The sequence below is a fragment of the Camelus dromedarius genome, chromosome 14 (genome assembly GCF_036321535.1).
Source record: "Camelus dromedarius isolate mCamDro1 chromosome 14, mCamDro1.pat, whole genome shotgun sequence".
NCBI classification, from domain to species: domain Eukaryota; kingdom Metazoa; phylum Chordata; class Mammalia; order Artiodactyla; family Camelidae; genus Camelus; species Camelus dromedarius.
In genome coordinates, this window is record NC_087449.1 from 6,424,131 (window position 1) to 6,448,076 (window position 23,946).

The window sequence follows — 23,946 nt, forward strand, 5'->3', positions numbered from 1 at the left end:
TAAATTCCTCCATTCAATCTGCAGAGGTTAGTGAGCCTTTTTCTTTTTAAAGTCATTTTTAAATGCAGAGTGAATTAAGTTGTAATGTTGGTTTTGAGTTTCTTTTGAGCTTCTGTGGTTGTCCAAGTGATTTTAGGGTGTGGTTGGCTTAGAATATGTTTATGCCACATAAGACTACCCTCATGTCTTGTTTACTTTGTTTACTGCTACTGCATTCCAGCAGAGAGGGACTCAGTCATGGAGTGGAGTCCTTTTGTGTATTTCTCTGTGCAGCTGGAATGTGTTATATCTCTACATGTTGTCTTAACACCGTCTATGAAAATCCATTGAAAATCAGACTTTATTTATGTCTTAGAACACTTTTTAATTGAGGTCCAATGACCGATTTGGCTAGGAAACAAATGAAAGGGGTGGTGTTTGGCGTTGGCAAGGTAGTGACCTACAGAGCAAAAACTCCTTTCTATTGGCATCCCAAGTGTAAGGTTTTGTGGATATCTGGATATAGGCCTGTGTGTTTCAAAATTGGATGGGGAATTGAAGAAGCAGTTGTAAATAGACAGAAACAAATCTCATAATTAGAGGGCTTTCCCTGGAGTCCTAGTGGAAGTTATTTGCACTTTAAGCCTGCACTAGGGAGGCAGCCTTGAATGGTGGTCTCTGGAATTAGACTTGCTGATTTAAATTCTGGCTTCCTATTTACTAGCCGAGTTAACTTTCCACTGGTGATAAATGCTGTATGTCTCATTTCTCATCTGTAAAATAGGGATAATGATATCTACCTTATAGGGCTGGAGCAGATTAAACAATATACCTGAAATAGTGCCTGGCACATGACAGGTGCTCAGTAAATGTTATTATAAGAATAATATATATATTACATATAATATTAATGAGGTAATATATATAAATACGGCTTCTGAAATTCATAGGATATAATCTCTGTACATGTAGATGAGAATTTTCTGTGATTCTCAGAAGGCCACTGTTTATTCAACATTCTGTTAAATTGTTTACTGTCATATATGTGTCTGAATGTATACGTGTGTATGTGTGCATATATGTGTGTGTGTGTGCATGTGTGCATTCACATACGTGACAACTTCTGTCAGATTGTCTAGGTTCCTATCCCAAATCTGCTGCTTACTCCCTGTGCCGTCTTTGGGCAAGTTTTGTAACTTCTCTGTATCTTAGTTTCTTTGTAACTTCTCTGTATCTTAGTTTCTTCAAATGTAGAATGAGGAAAATGCTGTCTATCTCATAGGTGAAAGTAGATGAAAAGTGCTTGGCATAGCGATTGGCACATAAAAAAGTGCTCAGTAAATGGTAATTGTTGGAGCAAGGGAAGGAAGGGGAAGAGAAGGGAGAGAAATGAGAGAGAACAAAACTGAGAGATGGATTCTGAGAAAAGCGGAGAGAAAGACATATCGGGAACTTATAAGTCTAACAGCATGGAAGGCAAAAACTCAACCATGATCCTCAATTTGCCTTTTATTTGCTGTGTTTTTTCTCTAGATTTTCCAAATTTTAGGAATTTTATAGCGTTTTCATACTTAAACTGGAGGTAACACTCTTCTGTATAATTCAGAGCAGAGAGGCAAAGGGCCAGTGCCTTTTATTATCTCCTTTACAAGCAATCAACAGGGAATGAATTTTACATAATAAAGAATCTATGAAATGTCACCATTGGAGGTTAAGTAAAGACAGCTCAGCATACATTCTTCTGGCATTTCCTTGGTTCACAAATTACTTAATAGTCCTAAACTCTGAATAAACTGAATGAATGAATGTATGAATGATGTATCAGTGGAAGAAAGTAAAAAAAAAAAAAAAAAAAAAAAAAGTGAAGGTATTTCTTCGTACTTTTCCACACAGTTCTGCAGCAAATTTCTTTTCTTAGGCCTTTGCGTCTCCATATATTAGCCTTTCTTGATTGAGCAAACTTTGTTTTAAATCAGGAATACAAAGTTGTCAATTCAAGGGGGAAGGGTACAGCTCAAGTGGTAGATCCCATGCTTAGCATACACAAGGTCCTGGGTTCAATCCCTAGTACCTCCTCTGAAAATAAATAAGCACCTAATTACCTTCCCCCTGGAAAAAAAAAAAAAAAAAAAGAAGAAGAAGAAAGAAAGAATAAGAAAGAAAAAACAATTGTCAATTCAAAATGAGTTTCCTATCCAAAATTGCGATGCGTATTTTTAGGTAGACCTACGTCACGATGCAGGTGTTTACCACTTAATATCCATTTACTTAATCAGACTTCCTATAGTTAACTTATTCTTATAGCAAGGAAGGAGAGGTTGGTTTTGAAGTTCACTGCCCCTTTTTGTCTTCGAAGGCTCATGTCAGACAGCTGAGAATTGCAGGATGACTGAGACAAGAAGGAATTCAATCCAAAAAGATACTGGTTATTAAGAAATGTACCAACTTGTTCTCAAGAATTAATGTTTTTGAAAATTTATGCAGCACTGGATTTATTCACCTTAGATTTATCGTTATTAATAATCAGTGTCTCATTTGGGTCCCTAGTCTAACAGTTTTATTTATTTTTATTTAGCAATTTTATTTCATTTTTATTTCAAATAGATTATTTCAATCACATAAGCCATGTGCAGAACCTGTAGCATTTTTATGTGGGAAAAACTCTTTCCAAATTTGAGTATTATGAATGCACCAAATTTGTTCCCTTGGGCTTCTTTTGACTTTTTTGTATTGTTTAATTATTTTTTTCCTTTTAGGGAATTCCAGGATTCACTGGTAATATTGGTTCACGTGGTTACCCTGGCAGGCAGGTGAGGTAACTATATTTATACTTCTCCTTTTATGTTCTCTTGGTTAATACATTGTACGTTATGATTTCAAGAGTTAATGTTCAAATGATAATCGGTTTATTTTTATTAAATAATGAATTGTAGCAAAATAATTTTGACAAAATTGGAAAAATCCTTCAAAAGTTTTACTGCAGAAAATTTTGTTTAAAATGGGAGTGCAGTGTTTTAACAGGTTTGATGCTTTATACAGTAGAGCCTTCTAAATTAGAATGCCCAGTGGGCTAATAAATGTTACCGCAGCCCTGCTGCTGACTTTACAGTACTGCCACTGACTGTAGTGAAGCAATGGTAAGAGTTAAGACTCTGTGTGATAAGCAACGCTTTTTAATAATACAAATTATAAAAGCTTGGGACACAGTTGGCAGTGCTACATATACCACTGTCTGCGTACTTTTATCTGAACTGGATTCAAGTCTTTGTATGCTGTTCTGAAAATTTAATCACTTCACATTTATTTCTCTCAAGTGTCTAGCTTTCTCTAGCTACTTCATGTAGACTGATAAGAGAACAAATTTTCTTTCTTAGGCTTTTATGAATTGATTACTTACTCTTGAAATTAATTATTCATTTAGCATGCTGGAAAACTACATTTATATCAAATATCTTTTTATTCTCAAAAATTAGGGAACTAAAAATGCCAAAAAAATAATCTATTGTTAAAAAATTTCATTTTTAAAGCCTTTAAAAATACATGTAGGGCACTATATGAGTCTTACCACCAAACAATGATTAGTGTTACCTGAAAAGTATAAAATATAAATACTCAAACATATGGACATTGATCTGAAGTTAAAAATGTGTTTTTTAAAGTTGGAATATATTTTAGATAGTTGATTAGAAGTGTTTCAAAAGAACAGTTTTCCAATGAGAAGTAAGTTAAAAATTTTGTGTCTGACAATGTGTTAATCTACTTTATTTGGGCCTTGAAAATATATTTCTGTATATATTATATACAGTGCCTCTTTTGGTTTTGAAATTCTAAACTTCCTTCCTTGAATGTGTATAATCTTCGCTAAGCATATAGAGTTCTGAAGTTTATACTTGTGAAACTGATACCGTTTTATATGCCCTTTTAATTAACCGATTTATCAACAACTCTTTAAAAAGTACTGTAGTATGACGATGATGCCGTTTGTTCACACTAGGGTTTAGCTGGACCAGAAGGCAATCCAGGTCCTAAAGGTGTACGAGTAAGTAAGCATTTTCATCATTTCGTTAAGTATGCTCACATAGAAGTAGAATGAAGTATACAGAATAGGTATTTTCACACTGTCATAGGAATTTTGAATGTAATGCGGGTTTAGCCTAGAAAGAAGTACATTTATTTAACAGATATTTTCGCCGTTAAGGCCACAGAAAGCAGGTTTATGTTGGTAGGTTTTACATCATCCTTTGATAGTTCCTACATCATTTATACTATTTTGCTAGCTTCTAGCAAAATGTCTGATGTGTTAGAAATATGCTCTATAAACATTTGTAGTAGTGTTTACATGTGAATATGTATAGACCTAAGAATTTGTGATGAAAGAAACACGAAGATGCAAAAAAATTCATGTTAGTTCAAGGCTGAGATAATAATACCAAAACTATTTGGGGTAAAGAAATATCTGCAGAGAAGGGAATAAACTTATATCAAGAATATACCATTAAATTTCCAACTGTTAAAGGAGTTGTTAGCCACTTTTAATCATTGAGGGAGTTAAAAAAAAAAAAAAAAGCTTACTGTGGTGTGTTACGTAGTGTGCCACAAATGAAAATCAAAGCTGGTTCTAGGAAAAATTAGTAAAAATAAGCTAAAAATTTTGTCTTTAAAGTTCTCAATTTTTAATAGCCTGTTATTTTCCAGAATCTACATCCGTGCCTTATATTAGCTAAAATACCTTTTTGAAATAAGGAAAACAAAAAGTATTCGAGCAATATATGCTATAATGATGCCTTAATTAAAAAAAATCTTAAACATTTCAAATACTTCATATGTATTTTCTCCTTTTATTTTGCTATCAGTCTTGTGAAATAGGAGAACAGGTATATCTCACCTTTAGCTCAGCACTCTTCCATTATCCCGTGCTGTCGCTGCCCTCACATTAAGTGAAAATACAGTGGGGGGAAGTCATGTATTTTTTTAATTAAAAACTGCCCGGAAACACATATTGACTTGGATTCAGAAAAGAGATTAATGGGCAAGAACATGGGTTTTGGAGTTAGACAGGCCTGGTTTGTTTTTGTTTTTGTTTTTGTTTTTGTTTTCCTTAACCTTTTCTTCAGTAGCTTGGTTACTTTAGATGTTACTCAACCCTTCTGTGCTTCACTCATCTTATTAAAAGGTGATAATGAAACTTACCTTTTAGGTAGTTGTGAGCATTACCCGAGCTTAATTAACATTCTTAAAGTGCACACGGCATGCACTTTCAATGCAGTGTCTACCATGATTATTGGAATTTGGGAGTTTCTTCCGCACGGGAGCTGAGCTCCAACACCTGTTAGTTGTCACTGCACAGTTTTCTCTTACTGCGTTTTCTCATCTTGCTTCCGTGAATGCCTGTCACTTTTCTAAGCTCTTCTTTGTGTCATTTTTGTACTATATTACACATCCTTTGGTTGCTTTTTCACTTGTATTGAAAATTATTGTCCTGATTGTAACCCTTTTTAAGTTTTTTTTTTAAGGTTTTGAAGGCCAAATTCATAAAAGCATTTTTTAAATAACTAATCTTTTTGATTGATTTATTTTTTTAAAATTTTCCGTTGGGAGTGCGGGAAGATTCAGGAGAGCTATTTCTCTAGGTGTCACATTCACAAAGGGTCTCAAATGTGGACTTTAGAACATTAACTTGTTGACTGAAATAAAATCACACAATGTGAGAATTGTGAGTTAAGTTTTACTTGGGGCAAAATGAGGACTAGAGCCCTGGAAACAGCATTTCAGCTAGCTCTGAGTAACTGCTCTGAAGAGGAAGCGGGGAAGGAAGGTGAGTATAAATGTGATTTTGGTGAAGGGCGATCCATGCAATCAAGCACACATTTTTGCAGAAGGTTACTGGTAGTCATGAGGAGCAGAAGACTCCATTAATGATTTTAGTACTTTTCTAGATACGGGGAGATGAAGAATCTGGGCTTATAAAATCTTCTGAAAATATCTTACTATCATAAGGCCTGTTCTGCCAGTTTTCCTGAGAGCACAGAGTGCCTCATTCCTTGTCTCCACCCTGAACTCCTTTTAGGGTGTGCTGAAGGTCAGTGGCTACAGCAGCTTGTGATTGTAATTTAATTGTTGGAGGGGCAGATGGGAAATGCCAAGTTTTTAGTTGGCAGGGATCCCTCATGGTCATAAACTTGACCATGGTCTGGGAGGCATTTCATGGCTATTTTGCCCTGTGGCACTAGGGGTGCTTATTCCTAGGTCAAGACAGGGTTTCGTTGATAGGCTACTCAATGTGCCGTTATTAACAGTAGCCCAAAGCCTCTGGACCACCTATCTTACAAGTCTGTCATCGTCCAGGAAAAAATTCCCTCTTGTTTTCTTCCCATATCTAGAGTTACACTATTACAATCATTGTCTCATATAGAAATATATATCTGGTCAACTGCTTTAAGTCACCTAGTGATCATTATTTTTTCTGGAGGATGAGTCACCCATTTAGTAAAACAACAAACAATAATCTTGTAAAACAGGCAAAATACAAACAGTATACCTAATAGCATTAATAGAGTTCTAAGTAAATATTTAAGCCAAGAACTTCCTATGCCAAACCAGTTTTTGAAGAGATTGTCAAGACTAGGAAGGCAGAAATCTGATTTTTCACGTGATTCATTAAACGTGTTATGTTAGAGGATTCATTGGGTATGAAAACATAGCATTCAGTTTGAATTATGGCATAGAGGCCTCCCTGGGATGCTATAAGAATGTAAAGTGCCATGTGGCTTTGCAACACTGCTTTTCTCATCTGAGAGACCTCAGAATTCAATAGGCTAATGACCTGATTGCTATCATTCAAAGCCTGTTGAGTAAATTTTGTTAACTTCAGTATGGCCAATTACATCCTGCAGTCCCATTGAAGACACAAAAATAGCTGCTAAATGTTCATACCAGCAGAATACAGATCTCTTGACCCACTGGGCTCATACCAATGGTAAATTGGCTGGGGCCATCTCCAAATTGTTACGTACATGACCTTGAGTCCAAGGGAATCCTAGGGTACATCTTCCTATCCATCCCAGTGGAAACCAAGGCTGTAAATTAGTACCACAAATCCACCCATAAGGCTTCTGACCCACCTGCCCTTCAAAACTTCCCTTGCTCTATGAGCTCTTTCTGTGAGTTCACGTCTCCAGTTCTCTGCAAAGACAATTACATTTGAATGCCTCATCGTCACCACAATCCCAAATGACTGACAGAACTCATCCTCTTCTACTAAACTCAGCTGTCCTATTTGTTTTCCAAATTTCTGTCGGTAGTTACCATTTGCTATCAATCCAATGTAAACCTTAGAATCATCTTTGCCTCAGTCCTTAGAGATAGAGAGACTGGAGAACCACTGTAATCCAAGTGAATTTTATAAACTTTAAATTTGATTATATCAAAACTATGCCTACATTTTTTTGATGAGTCAGTATAAATTTCAAACTTTCTATCATTACATTAAAGACTTTTTATATGTGGCCACTGCTATCTTTGTAACCCTACTTCTTGCCTACCAGTCACAGAGAACTATTTGCAATTCTACAAAAATGCCATGTCATTTTATTTCTATCAATTGATTGACTGATTGATGGCAAATTGTTAGCCCTGCATAAAATGCCTTTCCTTTCCTTCAAGACTCAGCTCAAATGTTGCCACCTCTGTAAAGCTTTCCTAAATCTTACTTCTAGGCCAAGTTGGTCATTCTGCCTTCAGAGTTTCTGTTGTATCTTGTATTTATCATACCACATATCACAGAATCATGTCTTAATTATCATATGATACTACAATTATTTGTATGACTCATTTTCCTAATGAACTGTGAACTTCTTGGAAGCACTGATTTTCATATTCATTTTTTATAATCCCAGTTCCTGACACACAGTGGGTACTAAAATAATGTTTTGTGAATCAGTGATCCAGACTCATTTGGACCATTGAAATAACCTTCTAACAAGCTTTCCTACATTCAGTGTTTCCTGTCTCAGGTGTATTCTGTATCCTGTCTACAGATTAATATTTTAGAAAAACAGCTTAACATTAGGGCAGTACCACACTCCCCTGAAGTCCAGTAGCTTCCAGTTGTCTAAAATATAAAGACTACAAATTTTAGCCTGAAATTTAAAGGCTCTCCTTAATCTATTCTTCAAACTACTGTAGACTTTATTTATTAAATTGATGAAATAGGTTACTTTTTGCCCCTTGTGAGATACAACTGAAATATGTTAGGGCAAAGTACTTTGCATTGCTATTTGTATGTACCCCTTGTTTCTCAGACCAGAGGGACTCTCCATGAAGGCACAGTGGGTCTGCTCTTCTCCAAAGCATCTTACATATAAGAAGCTGTCAGTTAACCATTTACAAATGCTCCCTGAGTCCTCTCTATCTTGTCTCTGCTTGCTGTGGTTCTACTTGGAGTGTTCTTTCTCTAGCCTCTGCTCATCAAGATTTTTATCTATTCCACAGACCTCTCCCAAATGGCAGTCTCCTTTGCAACTTTCTTTGCCGTCACCTCTTCCACATTGGAATGAATCTCTTCCTCCTCCATACTTCTTTGGATACCTCCGTTCTGCCTTACATTTTCGTTAATTGTATACATTTTCTGCCCTCTGTAAATTCAGTGCAGAAAAGAATTGGCACTTGTTGGTTTTTGTTAGCCACCATGTCTTATGTTCCCTACTCATTTTTTTTTTTAATGAAAAGATTGATCTATAACTTCTAGAAGAAAAGCAATAAGGTGAGGGAAGTTATTCATACTGTTAAGCCTTATAATTTTATATTACTATGAACAAACTTTAAGTGTCTCTATGTAGAATTATTTATGGGGTGAATATTTAAGTGAAATAATATAAAGATTATTTGCTTACTTTAAGGGTTTCATTGGCTCTCCTGGAGAAGTAGGACAACTGGGACTGGAAGGGGAAAGAGTAAGTCTGTTTCCTTCAAATGTTATTTCTAAAGTGATATACTGAAGATAAAGTATAACAAGAGTCATAAACCCAGATGTCAGGCAGGTAATCTAATTGAGTGAAACAATCCAGCTTTAAGAAAAATAACCTACCAGGAATATAATTAGACTGTCTTGAATTTTACTGGGTTTTGTTTTAAGGAAGTAAGGTTATATAAGTATTTATGGTTAGCTATTTTAAATTTACACTTGAAAAGCACAAATTGAAATTATCAAATTATGAAAATTTTATTTTGTAATTGATCTTTGAGTATAAGCTCTTGACAGGGCTTGTATTTTACAATGTGTAGTAAATAAGCCTCAGACGATATATATTTTGTTTAATTTAATAACGGAAGATAGTTGTTCATAAATGTAGGTACTTGAGAATAAAGATAGAACCTTTGCAAAACGGTTTGTTCTACTTATAAAAATGAATCAAGATGCATACAGAGTTCTGACATTCCAGCTTCATCATATCTAGATTTCAGTGCCATATGCAGTTCAGTGATTTCTATTTGCATTTCTTCATTTTCACTGTCAATATTCAAAAAATTAGAATCGAACAATATTAGCATTTTCTCAGGTTTGAAAGCAGGGAATCATATTCAGAATTTAGTATTTAACTATATTATACAAGTGCTTGTTCAGGCAAAAATTTATTTCTGGAAACTAATTTTTGCACATGAAAGTAAATTTAGATTATTCTTTGCTAGATGAGTATTTCAGATGTATAGACTTTTTTTTGAGTGAGTGAATTAAATCATATCTTCTTATAATTACTTGTGAATGCCCTCACAGAGAAGAAATATTCAGAGCTTAAATGTGCTATAATGCAATCAAAATCAGTCTCCTTTGGTGAGGTGAGGTGAAGCTACTCCCTTAGTAAGCATACAAGTCATTTCTTTCACATCAAAAAACTATCTTCAGTGTGATCGCACAACTCAGCCACTTAACTGCCACGTGATACAGCAGACTTACAGATGACATTTCTAATCTGTAGTGCAAAGAATTGAACTCCTTCTTATTGGCCCAAAGGAATGTGTATACAGTTTACATTGTTAATTACTCTGCTGCTTGTGATCCTGTCCTTTCCTGACCCTTTGGCATGGATTTATTTCTAGCAACTGATGTAATAACTAAACCAAAGTTACGTGTCCTGGCGAAATGTCGTCATCTTGGGTTTAAGGATCCCAGTGTTAACAGTGACCATCAATAAACCCAGTGCCTATAATCATACTCACTCATTTTGATCAGTTTATGTGAAAGTATCGACTGTCTCAAATCATACATATAAGAACGTTCTGTGATAGTGTGCCTACCATTATTTGGCTACTTCAAAATTCTCATTAAAACCATGAATGATATAGCTAACTAGGTGTTGTTATTATGTTATGAAACATTTAAGTAGAGAAAAATGAACGAAAATAATACAGTGCTAATCACTCCTGAAAACAAATGCAAAGAAAAAGTCCTTTCTCGAAGTTAATAATATACGTATGCATATATATATATGAAAAAATACTTCTATATCCTTAGGTTTTCTGAAACTACTAAAGTTTAGAAAATAATGATCATATTTCTTAAATGCCCAGCTATATTATGTAAAGATGTATAAAATCCTCATGAAATGAATCCTATAACTCATCTTTGGGCTCCTTTTGATAGAGACATTAGATGAGTATTAAGCACTGTTGAGCTGAAAGTAAATGGATTACTTCAACCAGTGATATCTGTGAACTTACCTGTATATACAGAAATTCCAAGCTACAAGATTCTGACAGATTTCTTAGTCTCTAAGGCTTATAAAAAATGATTGTAGGTCTCAAGGGATTTGATCAATTAGTATGCTTTGGACTGCAAGTGACAGAAAGCCCTAACTCAAACTGGCTTTAAAATGAGGAATTTTTAAATAAATGATGATAATGATAATAGCAAATGATTTATCGAATGGTTATATATGTACAAGGCATTATGCAAACATTTCGTATGAATTAACTCCTTTCACGTTCACAACACCCAGCAAGATACTATCAGTAGTCTCACTATAGATGAAGACAATGAGGCGCACAGAGAGAAGGACTTACCTAAGACTGTATACAGGTAGTAAGAGCAGAGCCAGGATTTGAACATAGATATTCTGGCTCCAAAGACGGAGTGCTTAAGCCCTATGACCTACTTACTGCTGCTTACATGACCCGGAATCCATAGGTTAGGTGGGATCTAGGCACAGAATGATCCTGAGCACAGTGATGCTGTCACCCTCCTCTCTGCTTTGCCTTGTCTGATGTTGGCTTTATCCATGTGATTGCAAGATTGCCGACGCAAGGGCATTATGTCCAGCCAGGGAGACAGGGAGACAGGAGGTAATTGTCTGTTGGGTGCAGAAAATAAGACTTCCTGTTTGTCTGGTTGTGCCACCCTTGGTTGCATGCCACCTCTGGACAAATAACTATCACCAGAAGAATGGCAGGATCCCATCTGGAGTACAGATGGGTTGGATTCCTGAATAAAATCAGGATTTTCTTATGAAGAAGAAAAAGGGCCACTTGAGTTAAATTAATATACTGAAGCTTTTCTAAATATCACACCAGTTTAAAGAATAATTTATTTTTCTCTTTGGCATACTTCATAAATTGATGTTTGAGAAAAAAAACCTAATTCATTGATTCAACATGTGTTTACTTTTTTGGAGTATAGTTTATGTATGATATAATATTAGTTTTAAGTCTTGATTCAGTATTTTTATAGATTATACTCCATTAAAAGTTATTACAAAATAATGACTATAATTCCCTGATCTATAAAATATATATCCCCTGTAGCTGGTCTGTGTTATACATAGCAATTTGTACCTGTTAATCCCATACCCGTATCTTGCCCCTCCACCTTCCCTCTCCCCACTGATAGCCACTAGTTTGTTTTCTATATCTGCCTTTCTGTTTCGCTATGTACACTTCTTTATTTTTTAGATTCCACATATAAATGGAATATCATACAGTATTTGTCTTTCTCTGATTTATTTCACTAAGCATAATATTCTCTAAGTCTGTCCACATTACTGCAAATGGCAGAATTTAACTCTTTGTGGCTGTGTAACATTCCATGGATATATTTAATCCATTCATCTGTTGATGGACACTTAGATTGCTCCCATGTGTGGGCTGTTGTAAATAGTGCTGCTGTGAACATTGGAGTGCATGTATGTTTTTGAATTAATGTTTTTGTTTTTGCCACACATATCCCCAGGAGTGGAATTGCTGGATAATATGGTAGCCCTATTTTTAGTTTTTTGAGGAACCTTCATACTGTTTTCCATAGTGGCTGCACCAATTTACATTCCCACCAATAGCATGCAAGGGTTCCCTTTTCTCCGCATCCTCACCAACGTTTGTTGTGTTCTTTTTGATGACAGCCATTCTGACAGGTATAAGGTGATACCTCGTTGTTTTGATTTGCATTTCTCTAATAATTAGCAATGTTGAGCATCTTTTATGTGCCTATTAGCCAACTGTATGTCTTCCTTGGATCCTGGGAAAACTGGACAGCTACATGTAAAAGAATGAGATTAGAACATTTCCCCACACCATATGCAAAAATAAATTCAAAATGAATTAGACCTAAATGTAAGACCTGAAACCATAAAACTCTTAGAATATAAGCAGAACAGTCTTTGTCATAAATCATAGCAATTATTTTTGGATCTGTCTCCTAAGGCAAAAGAAATAAAAGCAAAAATAAACAGGTGGGACCTAATTAAGCCTAAACACTTTTGCACAGCAAAGGAAACCATCACCAAAACGAAAAGACTATCTAGTGAATGGAAGAAGATATTTGCGAATAATATGACTGCCAAGGATTTAATACCCAAAATATATAAAAAGCTAATACAATTCAATATCAAAAAAACAAGCAGCCTAATGAAAAAATGGGAACAAATACTTACTTTCGTTTTTGTATTCTAGGGTGTTCCTGGGATCCGTGGAAAGAGGGGTCTTAAGGGAAGGCAGGTAATTTGATTCCTGATTCCTGAGGTTCAGTTTATAGCAATATAATCTAATTATGTGCGTATTTCTCACTGATTAAACTATGAATGTAGCTGTTGTTCTCATTGTCCACAGTCCATTTCGTTCAGCCATTTAAAATTTGCCTCTTTAACATCCTATCTGGTAATACCTGATAATGTAAAGGAGAATTTACATTGAAAAATAACCTGAAATTTCACACTTCTAATGCATTTAGTGTACAGTGGGAGAGACCTTTGTCCCCAAGACAAGAAGCTAAAATTAAAATGTCACAGAAAATACACGTACAATTTAAAAGACTGATAGCACTATTCACCCTCATGTTTTACAGGTTTTTTAAAAATGCTTGTCTCAGATGTTAGCTCAGAAACTAGTTTATATATTTCCAGACTTAAAAAAATCAAGTAAAGTGAATTTTGCCAGCTAATATAATAATTTCAGAGATGGGAGGAAATTTTTCATTATCCAATACCGCATTATTTAACACATGAGAAGACAGTGATTCAGAAAAGCATCCTCGGGTTATCGCGGCTGTGTTAGTGTAGCGAATTAGCTACCTGCTTTTCATTTGTGCTGTTTTGATTACAATTCAAAGAAATTTATTAGAGCATGACATTCTGTGCTACACTGTGCACTCTGCTCTATGAGGAGGAAAATTGTGTTTATATCAGCTTTTCTAAAATTTTGGTGTATATAAATAAAATCTTGATGAGAATGCTGAAGGATTACAAATCTCACCAGAATATTCATATCCTTTTAAAGCATTTTATTCTTGGAGCTTTGCAGTATTCCCTGAGGGTAGATTAGAATAGGTCTTAATGTTGCCATTATGTGGGTGAAGAGAATGAGGTTCGGTGATGTTAAAAGACTTGCTCGGAATCACGTAGTTAAAAGTAGTAAAATCAAGAATTGAACCCAACTCCTCCGAGTAGAAATCCAGGGTCCTTTTACCTACTGCTTAGATATTTCTGCTGTCTGTCTTCTACCTCACACTTAGAGGAACACAATTTATTTTTTTAAGACATAGGACGGATATGTTACAAAATTATTTTAAAATATTATTTTAAAGATTTTAGCATAATGAGATAAACTTATCAAACTGTCAAGAAATAAAAAGTAAGCCAAACATTTTTCTTGCAATTACATTCAACTTTAAAGTTAATCTTACAGAGATTGTTACAGCAGAAACTGTACCATCACCATTACCATCATCACCATTTTTTAATTCCCATGCATTTTGATAAATATTTTGAACACCATCTCTTTTAATTACACTCTGTCACACTTCCAAATGTTAGTATGTTATTTCTTTGTTTAGCCCTCATACCCATACCTACCGCAACAGAAATATCTCTCTATTATGTGTTAAATATCTGATCAGAATATGCAGATGTGGGCTGCCTCAAAACTGATACTAGGTGTTTATCTTCTTTATTCTTGTCTTCTCTATTCTATGTCTTTATTTTTTTCCATTTTCCTCCTACCAAATTACTCGGTCAGTAAAAGAACTAATTTATTTATGCTATTATATTATTTCTACTTTGACTATAATGTCAAAGCTATTGGAAGGTGGTTTTATTATAACAAACAGAACATAGTAAAGGTAATATCTACTTTCCTACTCTATAATGAACTATAAAGTTGTCCATGGAAATTTATATAGAACTACTGGTTCCTTACTCCACAGGGATTTATAAAATTATCCAACAGGTGCTACTGAGTTCAAAAGGAGAGTCTAAGAAAACTGTTAAAAATAATGAATGGAATGATCACTGGGGTTTTTTTGATTGCACTGTTCTTTATATTACAAAATTTGTAAAGTTCTATTGCTTTAAAGTATGTGCCTTTATAATAGATTTAGATTCTTAGAAAAACTAAATTTGAAAACCACATGTATCCCATTTTTCTTAAATAGTGCTTATTGTAGAAAATCTGTCTAGTGCTGTACTGTGTTGTGTATACTATATGTACTTTTTCTTGTTTTTACCATGAAATGATTTGGCCACGTTCATGAGGAAATCACTGTACTTAGAGTAAGATACAGTTACAGCCACAAGACAGATTATGCCAAGGTTGACCTCAGAGACTGTTTCAGAATGTTATCCTATGCATAAATACTTCACTGTGTTCTGTTTGTTATAAGTAAGATCATCTTCAAATAACTTTGACATTAAATAAGGGCAAACATATTAGCATGGGATTTTATGTATCATGGGACATTTGTATTTCAATTAGGTTATTAGAATTCCATGAGAAGAATGGTCAGTTATTATCATTTTAATAACAGTCAAATGAAAATATCTTTTGATAACATTTCCACTCTCTTTCATGTGGAAAATATTAGGTGTGTGAAATACAAATATGGCCATTTTCTCTTGGTAGTTTATTAAATTATGTATACTATTTGTTGTTACATATGAAATAGATATTCAAATACAGATGCAGAACTAAAGGATTCCAGGCTACCATAAAGAGCTGACAGAAATCATACATGTGAAAGAAAAGACAGAAACCTGGAAATGCTGAAATCTAAACAGAACCGGTATCTAAGAAACTTTTGGCTATGCATAGGTCAAAGACTGTAACTTCCAATTTTCTGCTGGTGTCATAGCTATTTAGAAATGTGGGTTGATGCTTCAATGATGTACTGCTGAGTGGATCTCATGTTATTTCATTTACTTTCATTAGTATGAATAAGATGTACTTTATTACAATCACTACTCCCCCTTAATTAATTTTTATATGCTGTAAATCAGCTCAAATTTTCCTCAAATTTTAGGTAGATAGAATTACTCAGTCTTTGAGTATAGGATATGATTCAGTTTTAAATAATTATTATAACATGTAATTGGTAGAACAGCTGTAACTCTTTTTAGATAACTCTAAATTTTATGTAACATATTACACTTAGATTTTTAGTCTCTAAAATTAAGGCCAGAAACTGGTAGAATAAATTACTTCACATTCTGTACTATAAAATATGAAACACTCTGACAGTCAAAATAGTTAAGAGAATAGGCATAGAAGACTTCAGAATCCAAATTCACGTCCCTATAAATAGGAGTTTCTTTGGATTTCTGAGTTGGTTTCTAACCTGTCTACTTAAGCTCTGTGTTTGGTATGAATAGTTTACAGAGAGATGAAAGTGTATATTCACATCACATCATATACGTGTATAGCACAGAAATATATGGAGGAGTTGTAAAAGTCCTGTCCAAAATTGTTTGCTGAGTTAGTAGCATTGCCCAGCTTAGGTTTGGGAAGATGTTGCTGTAAGTCATATGCTCATACTGCTGACCAAAGAGTCACTATTTCCCTGAGTAAACACTAAGCATGGAATTAAGTTGTTGTGAACCAACTTCCTTAGTGATGTCTGTATTTTTTAATGAAATTACAGACTTACAAGTAATAGATATCTTCTCTCAGACAGCATGAATATTGTATGAATGCTATTGAAAATGGATACATCTTAAAATAACATATTATTTTGGTTATTCAAGAGCTGTTTATTATTTAACATCATACTGGTATTTTTAAAATTAATGTTTATGTTTAAAGTTTTAAGTTTTACTTCTCAGAAACACTTTTTTCTCTAAAATAAAACATTTTGTTTATTCAGGGTTTGCAGATAGAGTTTCTATTTGTAACACAATGAGTTTCTGTTTTTTCAACCGGGAAAAGTGAAAAACTGGTTTTGTTAGGAATTTGGTGTATTTTAGGATCAGAGCATGTTAAAGTAGTTATATTAACAAATTCATTTGTTCCTTGGTCTTATGTTGTTAACATTTGAGAAGTGGTTTTCTTCCTTGTAAGTTATTTTTGATTTCAGAATCTTAGTATGAGGTACTTGTTAATCACAATTATTTTTAAAGACCTATAATCAGCTACATATTAGGCAATATCTGTGTACCCATGCTTCTGGGTATTGAGGTACTATGTGGTTCTTACCTCTTCCCTCCTCCACTCCCTACAATGTCACAATTGGATTAAAATCCTCATTGTCAGTTATATTAGAAGACAGCCATCCCCGGGGCTCTAGGTGCCATAAATAAAACCAGCCTTTGGAGATGGGGAAGCCCAAAAGGCTATTAATTCATTCCTTTTGTTACCCAGATATTAGAATTGATCTCAAGTTCTTTCTGCAGAAATCTCAGATGAAAACGTGGTGGTAGACAATCTTTATTGGTCAGGACTCTTAAATGATGTAGAAACACTGCTCTATTTTCCATGCTTTACTATCTTAATTTGAGGAGATTATTGGAGCATATGATATGAGCCAAATTATTTAAAAGCATAAAACCATCCACTGATTTATATTAAAAAAGAAGAATGATGTTTATAAATATCAGGGAGGCAGGGAGAGAGGATTTATATTTATTAAATTCATATTTTTATACATGTTACTAATTCCAAGTAGTTTTCTTTTTCTGTTGTTTTTTTAGTAGCTTTCTTTTTAATGCAAAGCTTCCAAACTTATTCTCTAGTGCCACACAGTCAGGAAATTCTATAGCTGCCTTTTAAAAAGCATTTTGCAGGGTCTCCAGATTGATTTAATCAATAGTCTCTTGTAGTAAGCTGAAGCAAATTTATATGGCTCCACAGACCTAAAATATTTCTGCCAGAATTCACAGGATTAATGGTAACATGATATTGGAGATTGGGATTGACTCTCAGCAACACCTAGAAAATTGTTGTCAAAATATAGAGGATTTTAAAGGGCTTTTTAAGATCTGATCATAATAGATTATAAATGCTCAAATCCTATTATATTTGAAGTTTGACAAAGAGCAAATGTGTACTTAGTTTTCCTATGAATATCAATATGTCAACCTTAGAACAGTGGACAAAATAACACCCTTAAGACACTGGGACTTCAGAGCTGTTTACTTTTCTAATTATAGAAAGGGGTGTCTGCTCTTCTTTTCTCATACATCTTTCTGTTAGAAGAGTCTATTTAAAGCAAACTATATTTTGGCTTTTAACTCCAGTGTTAAGAAAGTCCTCTGTTAGACATCTGTTATTAGTTCTATCCTTAGCCCCAAACAATCTTAAATATAGTCCTGTTTCAAATACATACATTTTCTGGACAATTTGGAGGCAGCATTTTCTTTGTCCCAGAAACAGACTGCATTTACATCATAAAGAAGAGACTACTATTGCTAGAGCATTACAAAAAATTGTCATTAATTTTTCAGTGATTCTGCCTCTTTCGGGAAAAATGTATTTTCTGGATTCTACTTTATTGGGTGGAATCTGTGGTCAATATGTTTGGCTAACTATAGCTTGACAAGAGCCCAGGCCTTTGAAGTAGAACCACCCACAAGGTTGGGACGGTTACTGAGAAGAGGAACACGCAGTGAATTTGGTAACTTTGGGGAAGTCCAGGCAGAGCATGATTTCACAGAGGTATGACACCCACAAGTGGGAATTCAGGCAGGCATTTATTTTCAGGGTGGGTAATGTGAGGGAAAACTCGAGAGTCTTGTACGTTATCAAATCAGGAATGTGAAAGTGTGGGTGCAAATATGGCAGTGAGGTTGGGCTTGGGCTTAGGGGCTGTGTTCTCTATGTGGGGAGGGGCAAGGATAAGGGAGGGCCCTTATGACTGCGGGATAGAATGTAAGGTTGTGTAGCAAAACTGATTCTTCAACATGAGAATAAGGCAGATTCCAGTTCTCAGAACTGGAGTACAAGGTGCTAATCCTTCTTTAAGAACAAGGCAGGAGCTTGAGTGTGAGAACTGAGGCCCAGATCATACCTAGCTGGGTTAACAGTAAGCCTGACTTGACGCTGAATCTCCAAGAATTTGGTTAGAACTCCTTAAATTCTTACCTAAACTTAAAATTAATCTCAACTGTCAGGACATAGTTGACCGTTGAAGTGTGGATCAAATTGTCCTACCTGTAAGGAGAAGAAAGGCCTGGGGCTGGAGGATCTGCATTTAAGGTGACTGACTCACTGGCTGGCCAAGTTGGTGGGAAGCCTCATTTCCTCCCTGTGGGGAACTCTCCACATGGCAACTTGGGTGTCTTCACAACGTAGCTGTTGGCTTCCACCAGAGCAAGTGGTCTGTGAGAGCAAAGTAAAAGGCGTAGTACTTTTTATGACTTATCCTTAGAAGACACACCCTGTCTGTTCTATATTCTTCTAGTCACATATGTCAGCCAGGATTCAAAGTGGGAAGGGACTGCACAAGGGTATTAACACCAGGAAGTGAGAATCGTGAGGGTCCATCTTTGAGACTGGCTACCAAAGTATTTTAATAATGTTCGAGCCTCAGAAAAAATTATTCTCCACATCTCTTGCCTGTATCTTCATATCTGAATGCCATGGTTTTTTCCTTTTTTGGGCGGTAATTTATTTTATTTATTTATTTATCTTTAAAAGTGGTACTGGGATCAAACCCAGGACCTTGTGCATATTAAGCACTTGCTCTAGTGCTTGAGCTATACCCTTGCCCCTGAATACTATGAAGTTTTGTAGGTGGTACCACTGCCAAGGTTAAGAAACTGCTTGAGATTGTGATGAGGATTTGAGTGGGCAGTAGAAGCAGTTAGGTAAGAAGATGAATTTAACTTGTCTAATTCTCCTTTCAGCGTGAATCCAATAGAATCTGTGTAATTAAGTACTGTTTTCCTAGTAATGCAAAGCTTCTGTTTTCTTGCTTCTCTTTGTGTTCTGTTTTATGGTTTCAGAGGCAGTGCAATATTTGCAAGAGCTACACCCAGAGACTGAGAAACATTTTTCATTATTGAATAATTCATGTTACTCTTAAATTTCTATTTCATAGATATGGACACAAAATTTATGAGGCATGATAAAAATTGTTTGCATTGGCAACTAGATGCATAGGAAATGCTAGAATGATGATTTTTTAAAATATAGGTACTTATATTAAAAAATTTAAGTAAATGTAAATTTTTAAATCTATTTAACTAATATTGATAATTCATTAATTATAATTTGCAATAGAAAATAAAAGTAGAAAATCCTCAAAGAGACTGTTCACTTAAATTTTTAAAATCTGGAAACAGTGTGACTAGTCGTACATTGAGCATTACCACACAGGAAAATTTGCAAACAGGACTTTATGTTTTCTCTATTTAAAAGCAGATTTAATTAAAAATACCACAAACTTAGTAGCTTAAAATAACACCCATTTATTATCTGACAATCTTTGTAGGTCAGCAGTCCAGGTACTGCTTCTGCTCAGGGTCTTCTCAGGGTCGTAAGGCTGCAGCCACAGTGTCAGCTGCTGCATTATCAGCTGAAGGCTTGGCTGGAGAAGAGTCCACTTCCCAGCTCATTCAGGTTGTGAGGAGAATTCATTTCCTTGAGGTGGTAGAACTGAAGGCACTGGCTTTTTGCTGACTTTTGGCAGCAGCCCACCTTCAGGTCCCTTGGACTGCCCACAGTTCCTGGAGATCCCCCACAGTTCCCTGCCATGTGGGCATCTCCAACCAGCTGCTTATTTCATCAAGCTCACAAGGGAAGCCTCTAGCTCCAGGCTCTTGGAAGGTGGACTCTTACATAGTATAACATAGTCACACGAGTGAATCCCATCACCTTTCTCTATTCTGTTTGTTAGAAGAAGCAAGTCATAGTCCCACCACACTCAAAGGGAGGGCGTCATACAAAGGTGTGAACACCAGGAGGTAGGAGTCATTAGGAGTCACCTCAAAGTCTGTCCACTTCACTGATCAAACAGTGGAAATGAGCAATAAAATTATTCACAACTTGAAAAGATCAAACGAAATCCCTGATATGCCATATTCTTTACAAAGTAGACTTTTATAGCGGGTCAAAACACTGAAAATGTGAAAAAGAATTATGTTCACAGAAGCAGCAGAGCAACTCTGGCATGCCCGTTAGAAGACAGTTAGTAAACGAAATTAGCAAGCTGGACAAAAAGCTAAGAGGCTCAAGCTTTCCTGTGGTTGGTAGTTCTGGCAAATGGCCATTGCACCCTTTGGTAGTATGAAGGTATTCCAGGAGAGCACAATTTGATTTCAAATTAGTAGTTATAATTTTCAACTAAGTAAATATGAGAGAAAATTTAGTATTTCATTTTGCAACAAATTCTTTCAAGTGAAGAAAGAAACTGTTGAAACTGTCTTTTGTATTCTAAGTTCAAAGGCAAAATGTTTTGTCACTGTTCTGTATTTCACAACCAATCTTTAAGGTCATTTTTTTGACAATGAAGATGTATGACTGCTAGTCTTTAGGTTCATTTTATCAAAGGAACACAGAACTTTCCCTGCATTAAAAAACAAACAAAAAAATCATGCATGTAGTTACCAGAATTGAATAGCAGTGAACAAGCAATGACATATTCAACAACATAAAACACTGGCATGATGTTCTTCAAAAGAAAATAAATACCCAATATATAGCCAGATATAATGATGCTTTTCATGGCATGAACTGTACTATATTGAATAAAACAAGAAAATCTAGATGTCATAGGAATTACTTCAAATACTGATGACACAATGGTTAACATGTAAGATGGATAAAAACAATAAAACAAATGATCTCTAGCTAGAATAGAGAAGTAAAAATGAAATGAAATGTTTAATGGGTGGTAAAGTGAAAGGAGAAAGAATGCATAAATTTCTTTGAAGTAGATATTACTCAGTTCAGCTAAATCGTTTCAGGAGCAAAGTCAAGTTGAACAGCTAATGTTTATTACACGTATTGTTGAACTACCAGAAGAAGAGGAAGTTGAAATTAATAAGTACTTATTTCGTTGGTTTTATGCTTGTTGTAGAAAATTTAGGCTTTGTGATAAGAGGAGAAATAATCACAGTTCTCTGTCTTCTGCCCTCTTCCTCTCCTCGTGGGGAGACAGCACTAGTTTTGTGGGAGGCTGAGCTGGAGAGCAGCTCCAGCCACTGGATGAGGGTGGAGGGGCCAGTCGGTCCCAAACAGCACATCCTCTAGGCAATCCGGAGTGGTCCCCAAAGATGTTTTCAGCAATTCAGCTCCTGTTCAGACTGCTTATTTCTTTGTTTTTTAAGAAAAAATTTTATTGAGATTTAATTTACATACTATGAAATTCACCCCTTTAAAGTGTACAAATCAGTGGTTATTAGTATGTTCACAGACTTGTGCAGCCATTACACTATCTAATTTTAGAGCATTTTCATCACCTCAGAAAGAAACCCAGTACCCATAAGCAGTCACTCCCCAGTTCTTCGCCACATCATCAGCCCCAGGCAACCACTAATCTACTTTCTATCTCTGAATGTGCCTATTACGGACGTTCACGTTAATGGAATCATGCAATGTGCCCCCCGCCCCCAGTTCTTTATTATTTCACTGACGTTTCTGGAAAACCTTATGATCTATCTAAAAAATCAATCATCTCTTATGTTTCAGATTTATTACAGTATTTTTCTTCTACTTTTTCCATTACCTGTGCATCATAAATACTTTCAAATACCCATATTAACTCATGCTGAACAGAATGATGTACTGCAGATTTTTGAGCTTGTTGACAACAGGATTTGACTTCTAAGGACAGTCAAAGCAAAATGCCTGCCTGAACTTCAACTGACTTTGAAGAGGGTATGGCTGCAATATGTTTGACTACACAGATGGTTTTTGCATTGTCCTCTGATTACAAAGTAAGAGAAACTGCTTCTAGTACGAGTTAACTATGTCTTAGAAACATCATAATTTTTTCCATTGTTAAACCATCCTTTAAACTTAGCCCATTCATGTTTGTACTAGTGAACCAGTGATTTTTGGCAATCTGTTAAACATATAGTATTTAATACTGGCTGACTTGCCTAAATAAAAGATTTAAGAATCTAATAATATACTTTTATTTTTGTTAATCATAAATTTTTAAAGTCAAAGTGTTGATAATAAGTCTTATAAATCATTTTGTGAAATAGCCTTTTCAGAAGTGAGCTTTATGGGGAAGGGTATAGTTCAGTGGTAGAGCGCGTGCATAGCATGCCTGAGATCCTGGGTTCAATCCCTAGTACTGCCATTAACTAAATAAACAAACAAACAAACAAGTCTAATTCCCTCCTCCCCCCCCCAAAAAAAAACCCACAAATAAATTCTTAAATAAAGAAGTGAGCTATTTAAAGTTGATAAACTCAGTGGTAAATCTCCAGAGAAAAACTTTAGCATATAAAGTAGGAGTAACTGAGTACTTGAGTTATTTTATGATAGAATTTATACTTAAAAAGTCTGTTAGTTTACTATGCTTCATACTTTTACAATGGAGAATTCTCAATGGGCATTTGGAAAGCTTAATCTTCAGTGGCACCGCATTTTTGTATTTATAATATTTATGTGCATTATTGCTTTCCTTAAATGGTTCTTTTGCATGTTGTATCATATCTTGAGTTGATGAATTAAAGTATTCCATATAGCATAGTTGAAAAATTACTGACTCTTCAATCAGACTGCCTCCATTCAGGTCTCAGACCCACCCATCACTAGTGGGTGCAAATGACTTATGAAACTCTGTGAGCTTTACTTTCCTCAACAACAAAATGAAGATATTAGTACTCATTGATTTGACCTGCTGTGAAGATGAAATGAGGTAGAATGTTTATGGTAATGTGTATAAAGCCCTTAGCACGTGGTAAGTGTGCTAAGCACCTGCTCAGTATTATTAGTCACTTCATTGTCTGTGGTGTGTGTATAGCAACAGCATGAAATAGTGGTCATAGCTAATGGATTGGTCAGCTGGAAATCTTGGTTATGTTTCCTCTCATTCAGTGATTCTTTAAATAACAATGAACAAATTTCTATTTTCTCCAACTTAGCTTTCTGTATATATTCTGTGGCATGTAAAAGAATTTTTATAACATATAGAAATATTGTAACTAAAATCAATGAAGTTTTATGCAAAACAAATACACATTTTTGTTGCACTACAATTTATAAGTTAAGAAATAAATATTTCCTGTTAGTAAGTTCCTTATTAGAGAACACAGCAAAAGTGAA

General features: G+C 35.1%; 1 protein-coding gene across 4 annotated transcripts in view; it reads left to right on the top strand.

Moving 5' to 3' along the window:
* Window positions 1-23,946, top strand: part of COL24A1 (collagen type XXIV alpha 1 chain) — a 313,443-nt gene that overhangs the window by 70,051 nt on the left and 219,446 nt on the right. For all 4 annotated transcript variants that reach the window (XM_031465514.2, XM_064493377.1, XM_064493376.1 and 1 more), the window contains 4 exons: window positions 2,736-2,789; window positions 3,974-4,018; window positions 8,877-8,930; window positions 12,916-12,960. In XM_031465514.2, coding sequence (XP_031321374.2) covers window positions 2,736-2,789; window positions 3,974-4,018; window positions 8,877-8,930; window positions 12,916-12,960 — 198 coding nt within the window. The remainder of the gene's footprint in view (window positions 1-2,735; window positions 2,790-3,973; window positions 4,019-8,876; window positions 8,931-12,915; window positions 12,961-23,946) is intronic.